The following is a 23,304-nucleotide window of genomic DNA, read 5'->3' on the forward strand; positions in this document are numbered from 1 at the left end:
AAAAAAAATAGTGAAAATAATTTTTTTAATTTTTTCATTTTCCGAAAAAGTATGACAAAAAAATACAACTTCAAAAAATTTGCCATGCCTCTTATGAAGTACATTGGACTGTCTACTCTGCAAAAAGGGGTCATTTGGGGGTATCTGTACTGTCCTGACATTTGGGGGATATCTGTACTGTCCTGACAATTGGGGGGATATCTGTACCGTCCTGACATTTTGGGGATATCTGTGCCGTCCTGACATTTGGGGGATATCTGTACCGTCCTGACATTTGGGGGATATCTGTTCTGTCCTGACATTTGGGGGATATCTGTTCTGTCCTGACATTTGGGGGATATCTGTTCTGTCCTGACATTTGGGGGATATCTGTTCTGTTCTGACATTTGGGGGATATCTGTTCTGTTCTGACATTTGGGGGATATCTGTTCTGTTCTGACATTTGGGGGATATCTGTTCTGTTCTGACATTCTTGGACCTCAAGAAATTAGATTGGCTGTCAGTACTTCAGGATTGATCAATATTCAGATCTATACCATAGTTTGTGAACTCTATAACTTTCCTACAAACTAAATAATACATCCTAATTTGGGATATTTTCACCCAAGACATGGAGCAGAATACATCTCGGCCTAAATTTATGAAGAACAATTATTTATTTGCAAACTTTTATAACAGAAACAAAGAAAAACGTGTTTTTTCTTCAAAATTTTTGGTATTTTTTGTTAATTTAGCAAAAAATAAAAACCCCAGCGGTGATTAAATACCACCAAAAGAAAGCTCTAGTTGTGTGAGGAAAATGATAAAATTTTAGTTTGGGTACAATGTTGTATGACCGCGCAATTGTCATTCAAAGTGTGAGAGTGCTGAAACGTGAAAACTGGCCTGGGGGGGAGGGGGTAAAATTGCCCGGTATTAAATTGGTTAAACATGTCCGAAAATGTAAAAAAATCGAATTTCGTCATAAATTTAGGCCAAAATGTATTCTGCTCCGTGTCTTCGCTAAAAAAAAAATCCCGATAATGAATTGGTTTATGTGAAAGTTATAGCGTCTACAAGTGGAGGTAAATATAGTGGGATTGTTTTATTTTATTTTTTATTTTTACTAGTAATGGCGGCGATCATCGACTTATAGCAGGACTGCGGGATTGCGGCGGGCATTCTTACACTAGGGGGGGGACTGACTTGGTGTCAGTGACACCAATACAGTGATCAGTGCTAATAAACAGCACCAACACTGTACTAATGGCACTGGGCAGGAAGGGGTTAACATGAGGGGCGATCAAAGGATTACTTGTGTGCTGAGAGTGTTTTAGTAGGGGGGGGGTGTGCTTCACTGTAAGCACACTGATCAGGATGGCTGTGCTCAGCCATCCCAATTAGTGTGGTCAAACTGACAGGGAGGAGGGCTGTCAGTCGGCGATCGCAGGTACTCACCGGGCCACAGCGGATAATCATCGGCCAGGACCCAGTGATTGACACCCAGGGCCACGATCATCAGCATGGGTAGGGCGCGCTTGCGGATCACGCGCGTTCCCTACCTGCCTGGTGGTTCACTGTGAGCATGCTGCTATGCAGAGCCATACAAAGCAGTGTGCAGGAGCTGACAGGGGAGAGATCTGTATTGTTTACATACAGGTTTCTCCCCCGTCGGAGATGCTCAGCAATCACCGGGCGCCGGCGAGTAATCACCGGCTGGAACCGAATGGTGTCACGGGTAGCTCACGCCCCCTACCCAGAATACATGGTCACATAGGCTCCAGATGGAATGAAGCAAGGATATAAAACATTGACAGACTTACTCCCGATGTTAGGCCCCGGATCCATCCAATACCGAGTCACTGCAAAACAGAAAGGAAGAAGCAAGATGATTGCAGAGTGTAAAGAATGGGGGGGGGGGGGAATAATGGGATTCATAGTTTTCAGAAAGATTTTTCTCTCCCAGTTCCTCCTACAGAGACGAGGACGCAGCATTTCTGGCCACAGCAACAAATATTCTCTGTAATTGATTTTAGCCGGAAAAATGAAAACTTCTTCAGCCCCCACACCTGAGGATTGGTGAATCTGATTGGAACAAGGAGGCACTCTAATAGGGATAGTGGGTGTAAGGGGGCACTCTGATGGGGATAGTTGATGTAAGGGGGAACTCTGATGGGGACAGGTGATGTAAGGGGGCACTCTGATGGGGACAGTTGATGTAAGGGGGCACTCTGATGGGGGTGGTTGATATAAGGGGGCACTCTGATGGGGGTGGTTGATATAGGGGGGCACTCTGATGGGGGTGGTTGATATAGGGGGGCACTCTGATGGGGACGGTTGATATAAGGGGCACTCTGGTGGGGACAGTTGATGTAAGGGGGCACTCTGATGGGACAGTTTATATATGGAGGCACTCTGATGGGACAGGTGATGTAAGGGGCACTCTGATGGGGACAGTTGATATAAGGGGACACATTGATGGGGACACTTGATATAAGGGGGCACTCTGATGGGGACACTTGATACAAGGGGGCACTCTGATGGGGGCGGTTGATATAAGGGGGCACTCTGATGGGGGCGGTTGATATAAGGGGGCACTCTGATGGGGACATTTGATATAAGGGGGCACTCTGGTTGGGACACTTGATATAAGGAGGCGCTCTGGTTGGGACACTTGATGTAAGGGGGCACTCTGGTTGGGACACTTGATATAAGGAGGCGCTCTGGTTGGGACACTTGATATAAGGAGGCGCTCTGGTTGGGACACTTGATATAAGGAGGCGCTCTGGTTGGGACACTTGATATAAGGAGGCGCTCTGGTTGGGACACTTAATGTAAGGAGGCGCTCTGGTTGGGACACTTGATGTAAGGAGGCGCTCTGGTTGGGACACTTGATGTAAGGAGGCGCTCTGGTTGGGACACTTGATGTAAGGGGGCGCTCTGGTTGGGACACTTGATGTAAGGGGGCGCTCTGGTTGGGACACTTGATGTAAGGGGGCACTCTGGTTGGGACACTTGATGTAAGGGGGCACTCTGGTTGGGACACTTGATGTAAGGGGGCACTCTGGTTGGGACACTTGATATAAGGAGGCACTCTGGTTGGGACACTTGATGTAAGGGGGCACTCTGGTTGGGACACTTGATATAAGGAGGCACTCTGGTTGGGACACTTGATGTAAGGGGGCACTCTGGTTGGGACACTTGATATAAGGAGGTGCTCTGGTTGGGACAGGTTGATATAAGGGGGCACTCTGGTTGGGACAGGTTGATATAAGGGGGCACTCTGGTTGGGACAGGTTGATATAAAGAGGTGCTCTGGTTGGGACACTTGATGTAAGGGGGCACTCTGGTTGGGACACTTGATATAAGGAGGCACTCTGGTTGGGACACTTGATGTAAGGGGGCACTCTGGTTGGGACACTTGATATAAGGAGGTGCTCTGGTTGGGACAGGTTGATATAAGGGGGCACTCTGGTTGGGACAGGTTGATATAAGGGGGCACTCTGGTTGGGACAGGTTGATATAAGGGGGCACTCTGGTTGGGACAGGTTGATATAAGGGGGCACTCTGGTTGGGACAGGTTGATATAAAGAGGTGCTCTGGTTGGGACACTTGATGTAAGGGGGCGCTCTGGTTGGGATAGTTTATATAAGGGGGTACTCTAATAGGGATAGTTGATATTAGGAGGCACTCTGATTGGAGGGCCTATTGTTGCTGGGAGGATCTGTTATTTCTGGGAGGATCTGTTATTTCTGGGGGGATCTGTTATTTCTGGGGTGATCTATTGTTACTGTGTGGTATATTTTATTGCAGGGGATCTGTTGTTGGGGGATTATATTGTTGCTGGTGTGGATCTATTGTTACGGGGGAGGGGGTGTTTGTTGCAGGAGATTTATTGTTGCTGGGAGGATTTATTGTTACTGGGGAGCTCTGTTGTTGCTGGGGGAGGGGGTCTATTTTTGCTAGCTGCAGGGCATCTATTTTACTGCTTTTCTTGTTACCAATCAATAACAAATTCCATGCAAACTACTTTGCACCACTGAATGATACGTTCTTCTGTTTTCTCTAAAGGGGCGGTACTAGGAGGTTAGTTCGGGGTGGGATCAAAGGACAGTGCTCAGAGGTGAGTAGGGGGTGGCACCAAAGGACAGTGCTCAGAGATGGGACCAAAGGATAGTGCTCAGAGGTGGGTAGGGGTGGGACCAAAGGACAGTGCTCAGAGGTGGGACCAAAGGAGGAGTGCTCAGAGATGGGACCAAAGGAGGAGTGCTCAGAGATGGGACCAAAGGAGGAGTGCTCAGAGGTGGGTAGGGGTGGGACCAAAGGACAGTGCTCAGAGGTGGGACCAAAGGAGGAGTGCTCAGAGATGGGACCAAAGGAGGAGTGCTCAGAGATGGGACCAAAGGAGGAGTGCTCAGAGGTGGGTAGGGGTGGGACCAAAGGACAGTGCTCAAAGGAGGGTAGGGGTTGGGTCCAAAGGACAGTGCTCAAAGGTGGGTAGTGGTGGGACCAAAGGACAGTGCTCAAAGGTGGGTAGTGGTGGGACCAAAGGACAGTGCTCAAAGGTGAGACCAAAGGACAGTGCTCAGAGGTGGGAAGGGGGTGGGACCAAAGGGCAGTGCTCAAAGGTGAGACCAAAGGACAGTGCTCAGAGGTGGGAAGGAGGCGGGACCAAAGTGCAGTGCTCAGGGGTGGGACCAAAGGACAGTGCTCAGAGGTGGGTAGGGGGTGGGACCAAAGGACAGTGCTCAGAGGTGGGACCAAAGGATAGTGCTCAGAGGTGGGACCAAAGGATAGTGCTCAGAGGTGGGACCAAAGGACAGTGCTCAGAGGTGGGTAAGGGTGGGACCAAAGGACGGTGCTCAGAGGTGAGACCAAAGGATAGTGCTCAGAGGTGGGAAGGGGGTGGGACCAAAGGACAGTGCTCAGAGGTGGGAAGGGGGTGGGACCAAAGGGCAGTGCTCAGAGGTGGGACCAAAGGACAGTGCTCAGAGGTGGGACCAAAGGACAGTGCTCAGAGGTGGGTAGGGGGTGGGACCAAAGGACAGTGCTCAGAGGTGGGACCAAAGGACAGTGCTCAGAGATGGGACCAAAGGACAGTGTTCAGAGGTGGGACCAAAGGAGGAGTGCTCATAGGTGGGTAGGGGTGGGACTAAAGGACAGTGCTCAAAGGAGGGTAGGGGTTGGGTCCAAAGGACAGTGCTCAGAGGTGGGTAGTGGTGGGACCAAAGGACAGTGCTCAAAGGTGGGTAGTGGTGGGACCAAAGCACAGTGCTCAGAGGTGAGACCAAAGGACAGTGCTCAGAGGTGGGAAGGGGGTGGGACCAAAGGGCAGTGCTCAAAGGTGAGACCAAAGGACAGTGCTCAGAGGTGGGAAGGAGGCGGGACCAAAGTGCAGTGCTCAGGGGTGGGACCAAAGGACAGTGCTCAGAGGTGGGTAGGGGGTGGGACCAAAGGACAGTGCTCAGAGGTGGGACCAAAGGATAGTGCTCAGAGGTGGGACCAAAGGATAGTGCTCAGAGGTGGGACCAAAGGATAGTGCTTAGAGGTGGGTAAGGGTGGGACCAAAGGACAGTGCTAAAAGGTGAGACCAAAGGACAGTGCTCAGAGGTGGGACCAAAGGACAGTGCTCAGAGGTGGGACCAAAGGACAGTGCTCAGAGGTGGGTAAGGGTGGGACCAAAGGACGGTGCTCAGAGGTGGGACCAAAGGATAGTGCTCAGAGGTGGGAAGGGGGTGGGACCAAAGGACAGTGCTCAGAGGTGGGAAGGGGGTGGAACCAAAGGGCAGTGCTCAGAGGTGGGACCAAAGGACAGTGCTCAGAGGTGGGACCAAAGGACAGTGCTCAGAGGTGGGTAGGGGGTGGGACCAAAGGACAGTGCTCAGAGGTGGGACCAAAGGACAGTGCTCAGAGATGGGACCAAAGGACAGTGTTCAGAGGTGGGACCAAAGGAGGAGTGCTCATAGGTGGGTAGGGGTGGGACTAAAGGACAGTGCTCAAAGGAGGGTAGGGGTTGGGTCCAAAGGACAGTGCTCAGAGGTGGGTAGTGGTGGGACCAAAGGACAGTGCTCAAAGGTGGGTAGTGGTGGGACCAAAGCACAGTGCTCAGAGGTGAGACCAAAGGACAGTGCTCAGAGGTGGGAAGGGGGTGGGACCAAAGGACAGTGCTCAAAGGTGGGTAGTGGTGGGACCAAAGGACAGTGCTCAAAGGTGAGACCAAAGGACAGTGCTCAGAGGTGGGAAGGGGGTGGGACCAAAGTGCAGTGCTCAGAGGTGGGACCAAAGGACAGTGCTCAGAGGTGGGACCAAAGGACAGTGCTCAGAGGTGGGACCAAAGGACAGTGCTCAGAGGTGGGTAGGGGGTGGGACCAAAGGACAGTGCTCAGAGGTGGGACCAAAGGACAGTGCTCAGAGGTGGGACCAAAGGACAGTGCTCAGAGGTGGGATCAAAGGACAGTGCTCAGAGGTGGGACCAAAGGAGGAGTGCTCAGAGGTGGGTAGGGGTGGGACCAAAGGACAGTGCTCAGAGGTGGGTAGTGGTGGGACCAAAGGACAGTGCTCAAAGGTGAGACCAAAGGACAGTGCTCAGAGGTGAGACCAAAGGACAGTGCTCAGAGGTGGGAAGGGGGTGGGACCAAAGTGCAGTGCTCAAAGGTGAGACCAAAGGACAGTGCTCAGAGGTGGGTAGGGGGTGGGACCAAAGGACAGTGCTCAGAGGTGGGACCAAAGGATAGTGCTCAGAGGTGGGACCAAAGGAGGAGTGCTCAGAGGTGGGTAGGGGTGGGATCAAAGGACAGTGCTCAAAGGAGGGTAGGGGTTGGGTCCAAAGGACAGTGCTCAAAGGTGGGTAGTGGTGGGACCAAAGGATAGTGCTCAAAGGTGGGTAGTGGTGGGACCAAAGGACAGTGCTCAAAGGTGAGACCAAAGGACAGTGCTCAGAGGTGGGAAGGGGGTAGGACCAAAGGGCAGTGCTCAAAGCTGAGACCAAAGGACAGTGCTCAGAGGTGGGAAGGAGGCGGGACCAAAGTGCAGTGCTCAGGGGTGGGACCAAAGGACAGTGCTAAAAGGTGAGACCAAAGGACAGTGCTAAAAGGTGAGACCAAAGGACAGTGCTCAGAGGTGGGAAGGGGGTGGGACCAAAGGGCAGTGTTTAAAGGTGGGACCAAAGGACAGTGCTCAGAGGTGGGACCAAAGGACAGTGTTCAGAGGTGGGACCAAAGGACAGTGCACAGAGGTGGGACCAAAGGAGGAGTGCTCAGAGGTGGGTAGGGGTGGGACCAAAGGACAGTGCTCAGAGGTGGGTAGTGGTGGGACCAAAGGACAGTGCTCAAAGGTGAGACCAAAGGACAGTGCTCAGAGGTGAGACCAAAGGACAGTGCTCAGAGGTGGGAAGGGGGTGGGACCAAAGTGCAGTGCTCAAAGGTGAGACCAAAGGACAGTGCTCAGAGGTGGGTAAGGGGTGGGACCAAAGGACAGTGCTCAGAGGTGGGACCAAAGGATAGTGCTCAGAGGTGGGACCAAAGGAGGAGTGCTCAGAGGTGGGTAGGGGTGGGACCAAAGGACAGTGCTCAAAGGAGGGTAGGGGTTGGGTCCAAAGGACAGTGGTCAAAGGTGGGTAGTGGTGGGACCAAAGGACAGTGCTCAAAGGTGGGTAGTGGTGGGATCAAAGGACAGTGCTCAAAGGTGAGACCAAAGGACAGTGCTCAGAGGTGGGAAGGGGGTGGGACCAAAGGGCAGTGCTCAAAGGTGAGACCAAAGGACAGTGCTCAGAGGTGGGAAGGAGGCGGGACCAAAGTGCAGTGCTCAAGGGTGGGACCAAAGGACAGTGCTAAAAGGTGAGACCAAAAGGACAGTGCTAAAAGGTGAGACCAAAGGACAGTGCTCAGAGGTGGGAAGGGGGTGCGACCAAAGTGCAGTGCTCAGAGGTGGGACCAAAGGATAGTGCTCAGAGGTGGGTAAGGGTGGGACCAAAGGACGGTGCTCAGAGGTGGGACCAAAGGATAGTGCTCAGAGGTGGGAAGGGGGTGGGACCAAAGGGCAGTGCTCAGAGGTGGGACCAAAGGACAGTGCTCAGAGGTAGGTAGGGGGTGGGACCAAAGAGCAGTGCTCAGAGGTGGGACCAAAGGGCAGTGCTCAGAGGTGGGTAGGGGGTGGGACCAAAGGACAGTGCTCAGAGGTGGGACCAAATGGCAGTGCTCAGAGGTGGGTAGGGGGTGAGACTAAAGGACAGTGCTCAGAGGTGAGACCAAAGGACAGTGCTCAGAGGTGGGAAGGGGGTGGGACCAAAGGACAGTGCTCAAAGGTGGGTAGTGGTGGGACCAAAGGACAGTGCTCAAAGGTGAGACCAAAGGACAGTGCTCAGAGGTGGGACCAAAGGACAGTGCTCAGAGGTGGGTAGGGGGTGGGACCAAAGGACAGTGCTCAGAGGTGGGTAGGGGGTGGGACCAAAGGACAGTGCTCAGAGATGGGGCCAAATGACAGTGCTCAGAGATGGGACCAAAGGACAGTGCTCAGAGATGGGACCAAAGGAGGAGTGCTCAGAGGTGGGTAGGGGTGGGACCAAAGGACAGTGCTCAAAGGAGTATAGGGGTTTGGTCCAAAGGACAGTGCTTAGAGGTGGGTAGTGGTGGGACCAAAGGACAGTGCTCAAAGGTGAGACCAAAGGACAGTGCTCAGAGGTGGGAAGGGGGTGGGACCAAAGTGCAGTGCTCAGAGGTGGGACCAAAGGACAGTGCTCAGAGGGGGGTAGGGGGTGGGACCAAAGGACAGTGCTCAGAGGTGGGACCAAAGGATAGTGCTCAGAGGTGGGTAAGGGTGGGACCAAAGGACAGTGCTCAGAGGTGGGACCAAAGGATAGTGCTCAGAGGTGGGTAGGGGGTGGGACCAAAGGACAGTGCTCAGAGGTGGGTAGGGGGTGGGACCAAAGGACAGTGCTCAGAGGTGGGTAGGGGGTGGGACCAAATGACAGTGCTCAGAGGTGGGTAGGGGGTGGGATCAAAGGAAAGTGATACAAGAAACTACTCACTTTTCATCTGTGGTGTAAAATCAGAGTAGTCCAGGTCATCATAATCTTCAACATACCTAGACAACGACAAAAAAATGTATTACTGATCCGAAAGACGTACTGAGGCTAAACGTTTGTTTTATTTTGGATGGAGTAATGGAGGGTTATGACCCCGGTCAGTTTTTGTTTTGTTTTTTGTCATCTGTGTCCCCATTGGGGAGATATCACTTCCTGACCCATAGCCACAATGGGAAGTGAGAGGAAATCTCTGCAAAATGAGGGAATCCCTGGTTGTCACCTGATCTCTGTGTCCCCGTTGGAAGATTTCTCCTCTTTGGCGACAACCTGAAATTTTGGATTTTCTTTCACTTTCAGTGATGTCACCAGGACAGAGGCAGTGAATTTTACCAACACGGTCGTCCTTTTACTATAGGCCGGAAGGGGCATTCGCCGTTCGGAGCGGACGTCATGTGACATCTTCACCTCATGTGCGCCCCATGTGCTGCGGCATAATCTGTCACCTGCTGTGTCCACCGGACGACCTATCAGTGTATTGGCCCGCTGCCGGTACCATGTGATCTCTGTGTCCACCGGACGACCTATCAGTGTATTGGCCCGCTGCCGGTACCATGTGATCTCTGTGTCCACCGGACGACCTATCAGTGTACCGGCCCGCTGCCGGTACCATGTGATCTCTGTGTCCACCGGATGACCTATCAGTGTATTGGCCAGCTGCCGGTACCATGTGATTGCTGTGTCCACCGGACGACCTATCAGTGTACCGGCCTGCTGCCGGTACCATGTGATCGCTGAGTCCACCGGACGACCTATCAGTGTATTGGCCCGCTGCCGGTACCATGTGATCTCTGTGTCCACCGGACGACCTATCAGTGTATCGGCCAGCTACCGGTACCATGTGATCTCTGTGTCCACCGGACGACCTATCAGTGTATCGGCCAGCTGCCGGTACCATGTGATCGCTGTGGCCAATCGCAGCAGATCACATGATAACTGTACTTCCTTTAATTGTACTTCCATTCATCTATTAGACCCCAGATGTCTCCTCTGACCTGAAAAGCATCTGATCAAACCAAGATCGATGTGTTCAGATGCTTGCTTTCCCTATTTAACAAATGGCGCAGTCCACATCAGGGAAACCGGAAAATCATGAAAATGCTCATCGCTTCCAGTTACCTGTACCATAGAGATGATCAGGGACCATCTGGTCCACCATCTGGTCCTCCATGAGCTCTGTGGTAAACCGGCAGAACTGCTGGTTGAACACCCGGATCTCCCAGTGGGATGGGAGAGCTACGGAAGGTGGCCGAAGGGTGTGGAGGGGAGTCTCCTGCCACTTCTTGTAAAAGAAATCCAGTGGCTAATTAGCCGCTAGGATTGCTTTTACAAGCAAGTCGACCGCCGCTGGGGTGGCTAGTGTAGGCATCAGGGACTCTCCGTGGGGGGTGGACGGCTCTCTTGGGTGGATGGGGGGCAGCGGTAGTGGAAGGCTCTCTTGGGTGGGGTGCTGTTGGTCAATGTCAGGCTCTCTTCGTGGGGGAGGGGGGTGTTGGTCGGCATCAGGGACTCTCCGTGGGGGGTGGACGGCTCTCTTGGGTGGATGGGGGGCTGGGGTGTTGTTGGTCAATGTCAGGCTTTCTTAATGGGGGAGGGGGGTGTTGGTCAATGTTAGGCTTTCTTTGTGGGTAAGGGGGGTGTTGGTCGGCATCAGGAACTCTCTGTGGGGGGTGGACGGCTCTCTTGGGTGGATGGGGGGCAGTGGTAGTGCAAGGCTCTCTTGGGTGGGGTGCTGTTGGTCAATGTCAGGCTCTCTTCGTGGGGGAGGGGGGTGTTGGTCGGTGTCAGGGTCTCTCCGTGGGGTGCCTAGGGCAGCACAAAACCTAAATCCACCCCTGCAGTGGCTGCGTATCAGACCTGTGTGATTGCAGTCTTGATGGAAACCCGCGAGTCGGAAGCCTGTGGTGCCTACAGAACAGAAATACGGGAAAGGTGTGGTTTGGGTTTGAACTTCATGGCAGATTTCCTATCATGTAAATGGCGAACAGAAAGATGTGTGATCTGCTACTGCTTGTAAAACCAGTCAGGCGGGAATATGTCCCGAGTTCTGGTGTCGCCCTGCGTTCCGTACATTGTTCCTGCCCGTTGTGTCCGGAACTCTGATCCCCGTAACATCGCCCCAGATGCCTGCTACCCTACTGGGTGTGGCCTTGTTTGTGATTACCACCTGCATGCCAGAAGAAGCCCTGACCTCCATACTCACCTGACACCTTCCATTCCTCTGTACTCACCTGACACCTTCCATACCTCCATACTCACCTGACACCTTCCATTCCTCTGTACTCACCTGACACCTTCCATACCTCCATACTCACCTGACACCTCCCAGACATCTGTACTCACCTGACACCTTCCATACCTCTGTACTCACCTGACACCTTTCATACCTCTGTACTCACCTGACACCTTCCATACCTCTGTACTCACCTGACACCTCCCATACCTCTGTACTCACCTGACACCTCCCATACCTCCATACTCACCTGACACCTTCCATACCTCCATACTCACCTGACACCTTCCATACCTCTGTACTTACCTGACACCTTCCATACCTCTGTACTCACCTGACACCTTCCATACCTCTGTACTCACCTGACACCTCCCATACCTCCATACTCACCTGACACCTTCCATACCTCCATACTCACCTGACACCTTCCATACCTCTGTACTTACCTGACACCTTCCATACCTCTTTAATGTTCTTTACTCTCTTTAAATCAGACTTATGATGTGATTTGCATACAAAAGGCTTGTGTGACTATATATATAGATAATGATACATATCCCGAGCTTCCATTACCTGTCCATAGGCCAGAGATCTACAAACAAAAGAAAATACATTTCAAGTGTTACAGTGACAGACTCTGAATCCTGGGATCTATCTCTCTTTATATATACAGTGGGGATGGAAAGTTTGGGCACCCCAGCTAAAAATTTGTATTAATGTGCATAAAGAAGCCAAGGAAAGATGGAAAAATCTCCAAAAGGCATCAAATTACAGATTAGACATTCTTATAATATGTCAACAAAAGTTAGATTTTATTTCCATCATTTACACTTTCAAAATAACAGAAAACAAAAAAATGGCGTCTGCAAAAGTTTGGGCCCCCTGCAGAGTTTATAGCATGCACTGCCCCCTTTGCCAAGCTGAGACCTGCCAGTGTCATGGATTGTTCTCAATCATCGTCTGGGAAGACCAGGTGATGTCAATCTCAAAGGTTTTAAATGCCCTGACTCATCTGACCTTGCCCCAACAATCAGCATCATGGGTTCTTCTAAGCAGTTGTCTAGAAAACTGAAACTGAAAATAGTTGACGCTCACAAAGCTGGAGAAGGCTATAAGAAGATAGCAAAGTGTTTTCAGATGTCAATATCCTCTGTTCGGAATGTCATTAAGAAATGGCAGTCATCAGGAACAGTGGAAGTTAAAGCAAGATCTGGAAGACCAAGAAAAATATCAGACAGAACAGCTCGCAGGATTGTGAGAAAAACAATTCAAAACCCACGTTTGACTGCACGATCCCTCCAGAAAGATCTGGCAGACACTGGAGTTGTGGTCACTATTCCACTATAAAGAGATACTTGTACAAATATGGTCTTCATGGAAGAGTCATCAGAAGAAAACCTCTTCTACGTCCTCACCACAAAAATCATCGTTTGAACTTTGCAAATGAACATATAGACAAGCCTGATGCATTTTGGAAACAAGTTCTGTGGACCGATGAGGTTAAAATTGAAGTTTTTGGCTGGAATGAGCAAAGGTACGTTTGGAGAAGAAGGGGCACAGAATTTAATGAAAAGAACCTCTGTCCAACTGTGAAGCATGGGGTTGGATCAGTCATGCTTTGGGGTTGTGTTGCAGCCAGTGGCACAGGGAACATCTCACGAGTAGAAGGAAAAATGGATTCAATAAAATTTCAGCAAATTTTGGATGGTAACTTGATGCCATCTGTGAAAAAGCTGAAGTTAAAGAGAGGATAGCTTCTACAAATGGATAATGATCCTAAACACACCTCGAAATCCACGGGGGATTACATCAAGAGGCGTAAACTGAAGGTTTTGCCATGGCCTTCACAATCTCCTGACCTCAACATCATTGAAAATCTATGGATAGACCTTAAAAGAGCCGTGCGTGACAGACAGCCCAGAAATCTCAAAGAACTGGAAGACTTTTGTAAGGAAGAATGGGCAAAGATACCTCAAACAAGAATTGAAAGACTCTTGGCTGGCTACAAAAAGCGTTTACAAGCTGTGATACTTGCCAAAGGGGGCAGTACAAGATATTAACTCTGCAGGGGGCCCAAACTTTTGCAGACGCCATTTTTTTGTTTTCTGTTCCTTTGAAAGTGTAAATGATGGAAATAAAATCTAACTTTTGTTGACATATTATAAGAATGTCTAATCTGTAATTTGATGCCTTTTGGAGATTTTTCCATCTTTCCTTGGCTTCTTTATGCACATTAATACACATTTTTAGCTGGGGTGCCCAAACTTTCCATCCCCACTGTATATTTATATCCATCTCTCTCTATTATCTATCTATCTATCATCTCTCTTTCTACCCCTCTCTCTCCCCCCTCTCTTTCTCTATCCATCTCTTTCTCTCGCTCCCCCCTCCATATTTCTCTCTATCCATCTATCCTCTCTCTCTCCCCCCCCCCCCCCCCAATACATCCATCTCTCTCTCTCCATCTCCACCCATCTCTCTCTCCCCACCTCTCTCTCTCTCGCGCGCACTCCCCCCTCTCTCTCTCCATATCTCTCTCTCTCGCGCACTCCCCCCCTCTCTCTCCATATCTCTCTCTTTCTCTTGCTCCCCCCCTCTCTCTCTCTAATATCTATCTATCGATCTACCTCTATAAAATGTTCCTATGAACCCCTCACTCACCGTCTTGATATGGCAGTACGGGGTTTGCTGCGGCAAGAATTGCCAGAATCCAGAGGAGCCCCATACCGAGAGATCTGGGCGCTATCCTGAGATTTGTGGTCCCGACAGATGCTGCAGCTGCCTCTTATAATCAGAATGGATTGCATCACATTGTGTGTGTGGGCGAGTTTCCCGTACGAAGCCTGATATGCTTTCCAAAGTTCCAGGGAAATGTTTTTCAGACTCAATTTCTACAGAAATGGTGTTTAAAGTTCAATTCACCCTAAAACAAATGATGGCAGAAAGTATAGGAGCGCTACGTAGTGCAGGATAAGGCGGCTGACATAAAGGCAAAACCTCTTAACCTTCATAAAATCCAATAATAAATATGCAAACAACACAAATGATATAAACTGATATATTAGTGCTGTGAGGCGCTGAAGTTAAATTCGAGTGCAATGAACGTCTACGGACCAGGGACGGACTGACAACTCATGGGGCCCCCGGGCAATAGGGGATCATGGGGCCCCTGTGTCCTCAAATCACACCCAAAAAACCTATGAAAGGTACCAGGGGCATCTCATGGGGCCCCCTACTGCCCTCGGGCAGTGCCTGAGTTCCCAAATGGTCAGTCCGCCCCTGCTACGGACGTTATATTGTGGAGGTGGTGAACTCCAATATTATAGTGTTACAGATAAGCGCATAAGTCCCCAACTCCACATAGAAGTGCAGATCGGGACTCCAGTGATGTGTAAATAAGTGTAGATTGCACTAACCAGACAGCGCAATCATATGCGCATCTGAGTACTTAAACCACTCCTGGTCCTCTGTGTATAGAAGGATGAACATCCACAGGTCAACTGGCCAACCAGCAGAAGGACAAGTAATCGTAGGGTCATCAGCCTCCAGGGATCAGGAATCACTCAGCCATCCACCAGGGGGATCACACTCCAGGTATCAGCCATCCAGCAGGGGGATCACACTCCAGGTATCAGCCATCCACCAGGGGGATCACACTCCAGGTATCAGCCATCCACCAGGGGGATCACACTCCAGGTACCAGCCATCCACCAGGGGGATCACACTCCAGGTATCAGCCATCCAGCAGGGGGATCACACTCCAGGTATCAGCCATCCACCAGGGGGATCACACTCCAGGTACCAGTCATCCACCAGGGGGATCACACTCCAGGTACCAGGTATCATGAATAGCCACCAGGGGGATCACACTCCAGGTATCAGCCATCCACCAGGGGGATCACACTCCAGGTACCAGGTATCATGAATAGCCACCAGGGGGATCACACTCCAGGTATCAGCCATCCACCAGGGGGATCACACTCCAGGTATCAGCCATCCACCAGGGGGATCACACTCCAGGTATCAGCCATCCACCAGGGGGATCACACTCCAGGTATCAGCCATCCACCAGGGGGATCACACTCCAGGAATCAGCCATCCACCAGGGGGATCACACTCCAGGAATCAGCCATCCACCAGGGGGATCACACTCCAGGAATCAGCCATCCACCAGGGGGATCACACTCCAGGAATCAGCCATCCACCAGGGGGATCACATTCCAGGAATCAGCCATCCACCAGGGGGATCACACTCCAGGAATCAGCCATCCACCAGGGGGATCACACTCAAGGAATCAGCCATCCACCAGGGGGATCACACTCCAGGTACCAGGTATCATGAATAGCCACCAGGGGGATCACACTCCAGGTATCAGCCATCCACCAGGGGGATCACACTCCAGGTATCAGCCATCCACCAGGGGGATCACACTCCAGGTATCAGCCATCCACCAGGGGGATCACACTCCAGGTATCAGCCATCCACCAGGGGGATCACACTCCAGGTATCAGCCATCCACCAGGGGGATCACACTCCAGGTATCAGCCATCCACCAGGGGGATCACACTCCAGGTATCAGCCATCCACCAGGGGGGATCACACTCCAGGTATCAGCCATCCACCAGGGGGGAATCACACTCCAGGTATCAGCCATCCACCAAGGGGGATCACACTCCAGGTATCAGCCATCCACCAGGGGGGATCACACTCCAGGTATCAGCCATCCACCAGGGGGGATCACACTCCAGGTATCAGCCATCCACCAGGGGGATCACACTCAAGGAATCAGCCATCCACCAGGGGGATCACACTCCAGGTATCATGAATAGCCACCAGGGGGATCACACTCCAGGTATCAGTCATCCACCAGGGGGATCACACTCCAGGTATCATGAATAGCCACCAGGGGGATCACACTCCAGGTATCAGCTATTCACCAGGGGGATCACACTCCAGGTATCAGCCATCCACCAGGGGGATCACACTCCAGGTGTCAGGGCTCCAGGGTATGACCAGAGGTATGTGAACTGACGCAGGGAAACGCAGGCTTCAGATAAGTTATAAACAATATAATTTATTAAAGACTAACAATACAAACATAAACGCAGTGCAATACTAAAACATAACACAGTGCAAACGAACCAAACCAAACCACCCACAGATAACAGTACATACAATGCAAGCGTCGTCAGGCAGGCCGGGTCAATAACAATCGGGCAGGTAGGTACAGGGGTTCAGGCAGAGAATGGTCGGGGTCACAAGCCAGGGATAAAACAGGAGAAGTCAGCAGAGGTCCGGATCAGGCAGGGTCGGCAACGAATCAGACAGAGACAGGGACAGGAACAGGGATGCAGGAACAAGATGCAGGGCCCAGGAAAAACACACACCAAGGCAGAGACTGCAGGTCTGGCCATCCCTTAAATACACCTGCATAATCAGCTTCAGGTGTTTGGCTGGCTGCAGGGTTGAGTCTCTGATTGCTGGGAGCACCCGCTGGCCAGCCCTGGCAATGCAGCCCACAAGGCAGGTGAGTCCCACCATTACTGGCAAGTCCATTCCTGACAGTACCCCCCCCTCAAGGAGCGGCCTCAGGACGCTCCAAACAGTCCTAGCTGGGCAAAATGTTCCACCGCCCGGGTCTGGTAACTGGCGGGATATCAAAAACTGGCACATCGGGCAGGACTCCGGGCAGCGGCACACCCGGGCAGGACTCCGGGCAGCGGCACACCCGGGCAGGACTCCAGGCAGCGGCACACCCGGGCAGGACTCCAGGCAGCGGCACACCCGGGCAGCGGCACATCGGCCAGAGGCACATCGAGCTGGACTCCAGGCAGCGGCACATCGGGCAGGACTCCGGGCAGCGGCACATCGGGCAGGACTCCGGGCAGCGGCACATCGGGCAGAGGCACATCGAGCTGGACTCCGGGCAGCGGCACATCAGGCAGGACTCCGGGCAGCGGCACATCGGGCAGGACTCCGGGCCACCAGGCGGAGCAGCAGGCACCGGGCCACCAGGAGGGGCGACAGGCACCGGGCCCCCAGGCGGGGCGGCGGGCGTCGGGCCCCCAGGCGGGGCGGCGGGCGCCGGGCCCCCAGGCGGGGCATCGGGCCCCCAGGCGGGGCAACGGGCATTGGGTCCCCAGGCGGGGCGGCGGGCGCCGGGCCCTCAGGCGGGGCGGCAGGCACCGGGCCCCCAGGAGGGGCGGCAGGCACCGGGCCCCCAGGAGGAGCAACAGGCACCGGGCCCCCAGGCGGAGCGACGGGCGCCGGGCCCCCAGGCGGAGCGGCGGGCGCCGGGTCATCAGGCACGACAACGGGCATCGGGTCACCAGGCATCAGGTCATTTGGCTCGCCAGCGGGCACCGCGTCATCTGGCAAGGCAGTGGGCACCGAGTCACCAGGCACGACAGTGGGCTCCGAGTCAACTGGCATGACCGCAGGCACTGGGTCAGACATTGGATCGTCTGGCCCGACAGCGGGCATCGGGTCACCAGGCATGACAGCGGGCACTGGGTCATCAGGCATGGAATTGTCTGGCTCGACAGCGGGCATCGGGTCACCAGGTATGACAGCGGGCATCGGGTCACCAGGCATCAGGTCATTTGGCTCGCCAGCGGGCACCGCGTCATCTGGCAAGGCAGTGGGCACCGAGTCACCAGGCACGACAGTGGGCTCCGAGTCAACTGGCATGACCGCGGGCACTGGGTCAGACATTGGATCGTCTGGCCCGACAGCGGGCATCGGGTCACCAGGCATGACAGCGGGCACTGGGTCATCAGGCATGGGATTGTCTGGCTCGACAGCGGGCATCGGGTCACCAGGTATGACAGCGGGCACTGGGTCACCAGGCATTGGATCGTCTGGCTCGACAGCGGGCATCGGGTCACCAGGCATGACAGCGGGTACTGGGTCATCAGGTACCGGATCGACAGCGGGCATCGAGTCAACTGGCCTAATGGAATCATCAGGCTGGATCAGTTCATCAGGCTGGGTAGAAACATCATGCTGGGTAGAGGCATCAGGCTGTATGGAGGCATCGGGCTGGGTGGAGGCATCGGGCTGGGTGGAGGCATCGGGCTGAATTGTGGGCGCCGAGGCACCAGGCTGCACCACGGAAGGCAGGTTCTCAGATGGGAGGCTGACCGGTTTGGATACTGGCAGGATGGTATTGGTTGGAAAGAACTTTCGCCTTTTCCTGGTTTTAGTTACCGGAGTACTGTAAGTAAGAGCAGGTTTGTAAACGGATGGAGCAGCTGGAGACAGAGAAGAGCTGGAGGATGGAACAGAGGAGGGAGCAGTTGCTACAGAGGGCTTCTTTACAGGGTTAAAGGCAGGATAGGTGCAGCGAGTGGGAACAGGGTACTGACATGCGGTAGATAGCAGGGTATACTGGGCTGTAACTGGAGGTGCTGTTGGGAATACAGGAGTAGAGCTTTGAGGAAATAGATTAGAAGCAGGACTGGGTTTTTGTAAGCTGACTGAGGCTGGGTGCAACAAGTCTGTCCATGTCTGCAGTATGGGTTGAACAAAGCTCAGCTTACACAAAGCCTGTCTGACCAAAGACTGCACTGCGTTTATACAATCTCTTAGTACCTGTGGTGAACATGTGGAATAACGCTCCAGAAAGTAACCCACATCATCCTCTAATAACCACACCAGGGACTCTACCTGGTCGGCACTAAATGGGGGCAAAAATTCATCCCTGCATTCGGGGGTACCAGATGAAACCAACTCAGCACAAACCTGAATCAATGGCTGCACCTCAGAGAACTCTGTGCCCTGATCTACTAGAACATGAGCGATCCGTATACATTCTAGCAGTTGATCCCGGGGATACTCCTTCAGAGCCTGATAAGCATACTCCCTGTCATCAAACACTAGCAGAGATAAATACACAACCTCATCAAGATCCATCCTTCCCATCAACAAGCCAAGATGGCTTCCCTGTGCAGCCACTTCTGGTCAGGATTGGCCTTGGTGTAATGTCAGGGCTCCGGGTATGACCAGAGGTGTGTGACTGACGCAGGGAAACGCAGACTTCAGATATGTTATAAACAATATAATTTATTAAAGACTAACAATACAAACATAAACGCAGTGCAATACTAAAACATAATACAGTGCAAACGAACCAAACCACCCACAGATAACAGTACATACAATGCAAACGTCGTCAGGCAGGCCGGGTCAATAACAATCGGGCAGGTAGGTACAGGGGGTCAGGCAGAGAATGGTCGGGGTCACAAGCCAGGGATAAAACAGGAGAAGTCAGCAGAGGTCCGGATCAGGCAGGGTCAGCAACGAATCAGACAGAGACAGGGACAGGGATGCAGGAACAAGATGCAGGGCCTAGGAAAAAACCACACACCAAGGCAGAGGCTGCAGGTCTGGCCATCCCTTAAATACACCTGCATAATCAACTTCAGGTGTTTGGCTGGCTGCAGGGTTGAGTCTCTGATTGCTGGGAGCACCCGCTGGCCAGCCCTGGTACTGCAGCCCTGGTAAGGCAGTTGAGTCCCACCATTACTGGCAAGTCCATTCCTGACACCAGGTATCATGAATAGCCACCAGGGGGATCACACTCCAGGTACCAGCCATCCACCAGGGGGATCACACTCCAGGTATCAGCCATCCACCAGGGGGATCACACTCCAGGTACCAGCCATCCACCAGGGGGATCACACTCCAGGTACCAGGTATCATGAATAGACACCAGGGGGACCTCTCTCAATGGCAGGTACAAAGCAGTAGCAAAATTCACCTTGGGGGGAGGGGGGGGGGGACTCGCAATCAAACGAGCCCAAACAGAAGTTTCTGATAGTGTAGTATTTTATTAGAAAAAAGTTGCCATGTGAAAGTAGATCCAGTAAGACATAAAGCACTCACAGTGTGAATAGAGAATCAAAGATGGCCACCGGCCTGACACATTGCCCGAGCGGCGTCACACCCTTGCTCGTCCCTAACGCGTTTCGTGCACAAGCACGTTATCAAAGGGAGCGTGCCTACATGAATGGGTGATTTAAATAGCGAACCACGCGCATGCGCGGTAGGGTACGCTGACGCCATTTTGGTCCGTTCGCGCATACGCGAGCGGCCATTTTATCAGTTATTCACAGACTACATTAGGAGACACAAGGGAATGGAAGCAATCCGTACATCTCGTCCCCGGATTACAAACAGATAATATAATATGGAGTGCATAGATATTAGATGGGTTATCTGAAACCCCTGAAGGGAACAGGGAACGAGATGAGTTACAAACGGGGGTTATATTTGGTGATGGTAATCATTAAAACCCAGCCTCCATTTTGTTGTAGACCAGATATACCAAGTCACAGACAATAACGTCTGAGTTACGGAGGGGACATATCAAATCAATATTAGTGGAACCACAGGTCCCAGTGATCAACAACATGCCATTAGTTAAAATATGTCTCTGTGTGTCTGTGTATAAGACAGAATACATTATTATAAAAACCTCATATTAGTCCGTGTGTAAATATAAAGACAAAGATATATGAAAAAAGAAGAAGACGCAGATTCCCCACTTTAATAACAAAGGGGAATGTGCGTTAATGACATAAACATGGCAATCTCCATAAAAGCATTGCTAATAGCAAATGTATATAATGAAAAGATCAAATATAAATAGATGCAAAAAATATAAAATCAATAAATGTGAAACATATCTCCAGGAATAATATACAGTAAAGGCACTAAAACGTGAGTACAAAATAAATGCACATAAAATTATATATATAGTTCATTGGGCCCCATAGCCTTGGTATAAAACCCTAAAATTGCCCCAAACTCTCATAAAGATGTATAAAAGGTATATAAATAGCATTAAGATGGTAGTTGTATTATAAAAACATATACTAGACACTGGGGAAAAGTGCATAATCCAGAATCTTAAAAAATGAGATTAAAACTCATAAATTAGGGACAATATCATTAAAAAATCAGTAATAAATCCAATCAATAAGATACCTTAAGGACCAACGTGAATATATACAGTGAGAAACAGAAGTATTTGAACCCCCTGAGATTTTGCAAGTTCTCCCACTTCTCCATCATGGAGGGTCTGACATTCACATTGCAGGGGATTCCCACTCTGAGGACAGAATTCAGGAGATCACATTGTATGATTTCTAAAGAATGTATTTGTCTCGCACGGCTGAACAGAAGTATTTGAACCCCTGAGAAACAGCAAGAATTCTGGCTCTCAAAGACCTGTTACTGCGCCTTTACAAAGTCCTCCTCTACTCCACTCATTCATCTCGCTTAGCAGCACCTGTCTGAGCTCTTTAACGACACATGTCCACCCCACAGTCAGTCAGACGCCAACTGCTACCATGGGCAAGACCAAAGAGCTGTCAAAAGACACCAGAAACAAAATTGTGGACCTCCACAAGGCTGGAAAGGGCTACGGGGCAATTGCCAAGCAGCTTGGTGAAAATAGATCAACTGTTGGAGCAATTGTTAGAAAATGGAAGAGGCTGAAGACGACTGTCGGTCTCCCTCGGACTGGGGCTCCATGCAAGATGTCACCTCGTGGGGTATCACTGATGATAAGAAAGGTGAGGAATCAGCCCAGAACTACAAGGGAGGAGCTGGTCAATGACATGAAGAGAGCTGGGACCACAGTTTCACAGGTCACTGTCGGTAGAACACTACGCCGTCATGGTTTCCAATCATGCATTGTACGGAAGGTTCCCCTGCTCCAGTCATCACATGTCCAGGCCCGTCTGAAGGTTCCCCTGCTCCAGTCATCACATGTCCAGGCCCGTCTGAAGGTTCCCCTGCTCCAGTCATCACATGGCCAGGCCCGTCTAAAGGTTCCCCTGCTCAAGTCATCACATGTCCAGGCCCGTCTGAAGGTTCCCCTGCTCCAGTCATCACATGTCCAGGCCCGTCTGAAGGTTCCCCTGCTCCAGTCATCACATGTCCAGGCCCGTCTGAAGGTTCCCCTGCTCCAGTCATCACATGGCCAGGCCCGTCTAAAGGTTCCCCTGCTCAAGTCATCACATGTCCAGGCCCGTCTGAAGGTTCCCCTGCTCAAGTCATCACATGTCCAGGCCCGTCTGAAGTTTGCCAATGACCATCTGGATGATCCAGAGGAGGCATGGGAGAAAGTCATGTGGTCAGATGAGACCAAAGTAGAACTTTTTGCTCTAAACTTCACTCGTCGTGTTGGAGGAAAAAGAAGGATGAGTTGCATCCCAAGAACACCATCCCTACTGTGAAGCATGGGGGTGGTAACATCATACTTTGCTTTTCTGCGAAGGGGACAGGACGACTGCACTGTATTAAGCAGAGGATGAATGGGGCCATTTATTGTGAGATTTTGAGCATTTATTGTGAGATTTTGAGATTTTTGATTCGGTAACTGGAGATCAGAACGTGCGGGTTAAGCAGGAGAATGGTCAGACAAGCCAGGGATCAGGACAGGAGACAGACAGCAAATCAGAGTCAGGCAGGGCCGGCAACGAAACAATCTACTATACAGGAACTCAGGATACAGGAAAGACCATACGGCAACTAAACACAGTCCTAACCTGTTTTAAATAGGGCGCCCTGATTGGTGCCAAGCTCGCGTCCGCAATCGCAAGTGCGCATGCGTGAGCGCCGCTGCAATCGCAGGTGCCCTGGTCCCAATCCTCGCACGCTAGTGCGGCCGGGCACACCGCGCATGCGCAGACTCGTGCGTGATCGCGGCCAACACTGGGGTCCCTGACACTGTGAGATGAAATCCTCCATGTTGTCGCAATTCCTGCGAATACGCAAGAATTGACCCTTCGGTATGTTATTAAGCCATTTCGGATGTCGACCACCCCCTCCTCCTCCTCAAAAAACTATACTCTTTTGGCCTCAGAGACTCCGCTCTCTCCTGGTTCTCCTCCTACCTATCGCAGCGCTCCTTCAGTGTTACCTATAATGCTGCCACCTCCCCCTCACTCCCCCTCTCTGTTGGGGTCCCTCAAGGCTCTGTCCTCGGGCCCCTTCTCTTCT

At 51.8% G+C, this 23,304-nt stretch overlaps 1 protein-coding gene across 1 annotated transcript in view; it reads right to left on the minus strand.

Annotated features, from left to right (window-relative positions):
* LOC149427567 (uncharacterized) overlaps positions 1-14,085 on the minus strand; it is a 56,354-nt gene extending 42,269 nt beyond the window's left edge. Inside the window, exons 1-4 of the mRNA XM_089667902.1 lie at positions 13,953-14,085; positions 11,865-11,883; positions 9,005-9,060; positions 1,803-1,841 (exon numbers count right to left, since the gene is read on the minus strand). Coding sequence (XP_089524028.1) covers positions 1,803-1,841; positions 9,005-9,060; positions 11,865-11,883; positions 13,953-14,016 — 178 coding nt within the window. The 5' untranslated portion in view covers positions 14,017-14,085. The remainder of the gene's footprint in view (positions 1-1,802; positions 1,842-9,004; positions 9,061-11,864; positions 11,884-13,952) is intronic.
* Between the last annotated feature and the right edge of the window lie 9,219 nt (positions 14,086-23,304).

This window comes from Staurois parvus, unplaced genomic scaffold (assembly GCF_062004578.1).
Source record: "Staurois parvus isolate SC_StPar_1 unplaced genomic scaffold, SC_StPar_1.0 ptg003656l, whole genome shotgun sequence".
Lineage (NCBI taxonomy): Eukaryota > Metazoa > Chordata > Amphibia > Anura > Ranidae > Staurois > Staurois parvus.